The 5095-nt window shown below is 41.6% G+C and overlaps 1 protein-coding gene across 1 annotated transcript; it reads left to right on the top strand.

The window, feature by feature from the left end:
• Positions 28-4821, top strand: LOC102183616 (cytochrome b-c1 complex subunit 7). Its single transcript, XM_005689224.3, has 4 exons — positions 28-135; positions 2899-2970; positions 3804-3970; positions 4619-4821. Exons 1-4 carry the CDS (start codon positions 117-119, stop codon positions 4694-4696), a joined length of 336 nt encoding a protein of 111 aa, XP_005689281.1. The 5' UTR covers positions 28-116; the 3' UTR covers positions 4697-4821.

Raw genomic sequence — 5095 nt, 5'->3', positions numbered from 1 at the left:
GCGCGAGCGTCTCCCCGCCCTACGCGCCGCACGACGTGACGCAACGCGCCTGCGCCCTGGGCCCTGCTCGACCTCTAGGACTTACCCAGGAGGCAACGCTTCTGTGTCAGGTCAACATGGCGGGCCGGCCAGCTGGTAAGTGACTGGCGGCCTGCCTGGCGGGCATCGCTGCGCTGAACCTTTTATACTTGCAGCAACTTGCTCCTCTCCCTGTGGTCGGTCTAAAAGGGCAGGTTTATGGCGAGAGGGAAGGAGGCGGCTCCAGCCCACCTTGGGCCTACCCCCATTCCGTCTCCAGGGCCGGCCGTAGGTGAAGTTGCCCGCGGTGGTCCCCATAGCCCTGGCGCTCCGGATGCTCGAGCTCTGAGCCCTTCTCCTCTCGACCTTAGAAGAAGTTCAAGGGCACCAGGAGATAGTGGCTCTCAGCCCAAGTGAACCGAGCGTTTACTGTGAGCCAGGCGCTGTCGTGTGCGTTAGCTAGGTCCGTTCTGTCAGCGCGAGGAGGACAGTGTCAGTTTTCCTTATAGGCGGTAAAATAACTGAGATGAAGTGGCCGGAGGAAACAGGATTGGAAGCCTCGCTGAACCTCTCTCGCGCTTCTCAAAAGGAATTTAGAGGCAGCTGAGTGAGTGAGGGTTACGGCGAAGCTTCAGTTTAATAACCTTGGCTTATCTGGAACATCCTCTTGGTCTTTGGATTTGGAGATATTTGCATCTATTCTAGGTATTGGAACAGATGTGTTTATTATGGAATAGAACGCAGATATTACTGGAATATTTAAACAACGTGAAAAAATACAGTCCTCTCCCCGCTCCTTCCCTCCCCCCCCTTTTTTGTCAGTCCGTAACCCGCCTGCCAGTGCAGGAGACGCGGGTGGGAACCCCGGGTGGGGAAAGATCCTGTGGAGTAGGAAATGGCAGCCCTCTTCAGTATTGCCTGAAAAATTCCATAGACAGTGGAGGCTGGTGGGCTACATACAGTCCATGGGGTCGCAAAGAGTCGCAGGCGACTGAACACACGCATACCTCCTAGCTTTTTAAAAAATTGTTGTTCCCTATTTCTGTACCCCCAGCAGTTGTGAAGCTATTAGGAAACACCAGATTGCCAGAACAATTCGTTAACCTAAATGACATTGAGCTTTTGGGGAGTGGCGGAGACATTTAAAAATTCATTGTTTCCTTAACTAGACAACTACTGAAGACATTGTGCTTCAGTGCTGGGTTTGCAAACTACATAGACCTGGCCTCAGCTCCATCACTGGCTGCCTCTGATCTTGGATGGGATAATTTATGTAATACTTATTGCTCTTTTGCAAGGACGGGCGGGTTGTAAGTAACTCAGGCATGGGAGTAAAACAAATAGAATAGTGCCTGGCACACAGTAAGTGTTCAGTGAATATTAAACATTACCATCACTGGTAAATATGTTTTCAAGTAATTCTCTCCTACAAATGTGTCTGTAGATTGTTGACGATTTGTTGTTATTTTAGAAGCAACATTATACACCTGGTGCTTAATTTCCAAAGAGAGTTACCAAAGCTGTGATGTGTAAGAGGTTGAATCAAAAGAGAGTTTGTTTTCCTTCCTTGGTTAGGGACTATCCCTAAGACAAAATTTTAAAAGAAAATTTAAACTTTCCGTACCTCCCTCTCTGTACCACATCTCTCCTGTAAACATCAGACACTGTCATGTTGCCTTTAGCTCCTACTGGGTAACCCATCAAGCTCAGTTCTGTTTCGGAAAGAGTTTTAACATTACCTGTTTCTCCTCATACACTTTGAAATATTCATTCCCTCCATGGAAAGTTAGCTGCTGGGGACGAAGGAAATGTGCTTCTTTTACTAGTCCATATGGCATCAAAACCCTCCCAGAAATACATATATTTGTAAAGAGAGTAGCCAAGTGAAATAAAAGTAATGTAAAATAAAAGTTTTGGAAGATGGGGGTCATTTAGATCTGCCAGTGTATCCTGAAATCTCATCTATTCATACAACTCCAACTCCCTTGAAAAGTTATTAAAAGAGTTATTGCCTGTAACCTGTTTCTGAAATTGCAAATGATGGAGAACTTCTCAGTTTCTTTTCCATCCCCCACTCCTTTAATTCTAACGACAGCAAGGGGACATAACGGAATGGGATGCTTGACTTTGAAAAGCTGGAGTGGCAGTACAGTTGGCCCTCTGTATCCACTGGTTCCACACTGGAGAATTCAGCCAACCTCCTGATGGAAAATATTTTGAAGAAAAAATTTCACAAAGTTCAAAAAAAACAAAACTTGAACTTGCTGCTCTCAGCCATCTATTTACATCGCATTTATTTTGTATTTACTCCTATTTATATCGCTCTTACATTGTATTAAGGTGGCAGTGGTAGTAAAGAATCCCTCTGGAGACTCAAGAGATGTGGGTTTGATCCCTGGGTTGGGAAGATTGCCTGGAGGAGGAAATGGCAAACCCCTCCAGTATTCTTTCCTGGAAAATCTGAGGGACAGAGGAGCCTGGCAGGCTACAATCCATATAGGGTTGCAAAGAGCGACCCAACTGAGCGAGTAAGCACAGCCCAGAGAAAATTTAAAATCAGAAAACGTGCTTGGATAATATGCACACACTGTACCGTTTTATATGGGAGACTTGAGCCTCTTGGAGTTTGGTATCTGAGGGGGGTCCTGAAATCAGTCCTTTGCAGATAGTGAGGGACTGTAATCATACCTATAGGTCTTTCAGGTGTTTTAAGTTTATCCTTTTTCCTTACTGTCCAGTTTTTACCTGCAGTCACTTTTGTTGAGAGACAAAGTAAGCAGTTTTTACCTACAATATATAGAGTATATGCTTTTAAAAGAAATTCCTTCCTGTGTTTGCATAGGAAGTAGGATTATTAGCAATTAATAGTCTGACTATCAGTTTCAGCGTCAAGCAAGTGGCTGGAGGGTATTCGAAAATGGTATTACAATGCTGCCGGGTTCAATAAACTGGGTGAGTATTTGTGCTTCTTATTTTGTTTTCTTCTTTTTCTTAGTATAGTGCTTTTGTAGGAGTTATTATGGATCCTCAGAATACATGAACTATTCGTACCTGTGTACCTTAAATTTTAAAATTAAGTCATTTTATTGTTAAATCCATTTCCTTTTTATTATTGAGAAGAGAGGGATGGAATTGTCCCAAATGTATGAGGTGGACATGATTTATGTTCTTGAAATATGAGAGCAGAACATTTTCCTTATTATATGTTCCCTCTCTCAGCTCCTCTCCTTAGCATTTTAAAATTTAAGTTATGTGAACTTTGAAAGTAGAGATTTTTCAAATGTTAAAATTGTCTGCTGTCTTTACAGTTAGTTGATTTCTGAACTTTTTTTAGAACTTTATACTTTGTGGTGAACTTCATCTTTTGTAACTGAAGCCTGATGGAAGCACCATTAAATGCTAGTGGTTTCTTAGTACACTGTCATTTTAAGGTTCTTTAATTCCTTGAGCTCAGAATTACAAACTATAATAAGGTAGAGATGTGGTTTATTGATAAGTGTTTAAAAACACAGTCGACATTTTAAATGTTTTTAAAATTACTGTAGATAAAATGTGAACTTTGTGGAAATATATTTTAAAGACTCATTGTTTCCACAGTACCATTTAAGAAATAATCCATTAAATAACCCATTAGTGTATGTGAAATAGCATTGAGTTTCCATCATAATTATTTCTGGATATATCAACCCAAGTTAATGACTTAAGTTATAAGTCAAAATTTTACTTATTTTTTAAAAAGTTATTTTCAAGATGCATATTCATTCTAACTTTGTGTTTTACCATAGGCTTAATGCGAGATGATACAATACATGAGAATGACGATGTAAAAGAAGCCATAAGAAGGCTTCCTGAGAACCTGTATAATGACAGAGTGTTTCGCATTAAGAGAGCGCTGGACCTCAGCATGAGGCAGCAGATCCTGCCTAAAGAGCAGTGGACAAAATATGAGGAGGTAGGACAGTTTTTGTGTGTTTGATAATGCTGGCCATTAAGGGCTGAATATTAGAAACGACACGTTGATTGTATAGTGCTTCAGAGTTCTTAAAGTCGTGTCAGATCTCCATCCTTACGACAGTCTCATGGGCTTAGAGCAAATGTTAGCTCTGTTTTCGAGATAAACGCATTGAGATATAGCGATGAAGTGACTTTCCAGATCACTAAACCCATCCCTGAGACAGAGATACAGGAGTAGAATCCGGGTCTTCTCCCTCCCAGGCCATGCTCTCCTTCTGCACTCTGCTCGCATGAAGAAAGGGTGTTTATGTGATCGGCCCATTTAGTGGCTTTCTGGCTCCTGGAAAGGACTCTGAAGCAATCCCTCACCCCTTGGGCTGCATTGAAACTAGGGCAAACTTGTGGGCTCTCATTCCTTTCTCTTTGACAGACCCTCTGATAACCTATCAGAACGGCTTATTACAATATTTTTGTGGCATTTTACATAAATGAAAAGCAGACAGTTTTTAGTCTGCTTGAGAATATATTTTCTTAAGTTGGAAATAAGTTTTGTAGATTTCTTTTGTTGTTTAATACCTGTTGACTATTTGGGATATATCAATATGTGATGATGGCATATAATATTTTTCTTTTGTTCATTCTTTAGGATAAATTCTACCTTGAACCGTATCTGAAAGAGGTTATTCGGGAAAGAAAAGAGAGAGAAGAATGGGCAAAGAAATAATTTAGCTGTTCTCAAGTATTTTTATGAAGTTGGTTAAACCTGAAACGTACAATGTAGAACTATTTGGGCTGTAAATGTATTACTTTAAATAAATTTAATTATTGTTGGAGTTTTGGAGTTCTAAACCTTTTTCTGAATAACTACTCAATTTATGTTGCTACTGTAGATTAGCAAGATATCTCGAAGCCCCAGCAGGGCCTTCCTTGCAAGGATGGACTGGAGCAAGAAACAAACACCAGGGCCTTTGTTTTATCTGAAGTAAATAGCACGGGGCTTCCCACGTGGGGCTGGTCGTAAAGAATCCTCTTACCAGTGCAGGAGACATAAGCAATGTGGGTTCAGTCCCTGGGTTGGGAAGGTCCCCTGGAGAAGGAAATGGCAACCCACGCCATCCAGTAT

This window comes from Capra hircus, chromosome 14 (assembly GCF_001704415.2).
Source record: "Capra hircus breed San Clemente chromosome 14, ASM170441v1, whole genome shotgun sequence".
Taxonomy (NCBI): Eukaryota; Metazoa; Chordata; class Mammalia; order Artiodactyla; family Bovidae; genus Capra; species Capra hircus.
Note: the sequence above shows the minus strand (reverse complement) of the source record. Positions and strands in the feature narration are given on the sequence as shown.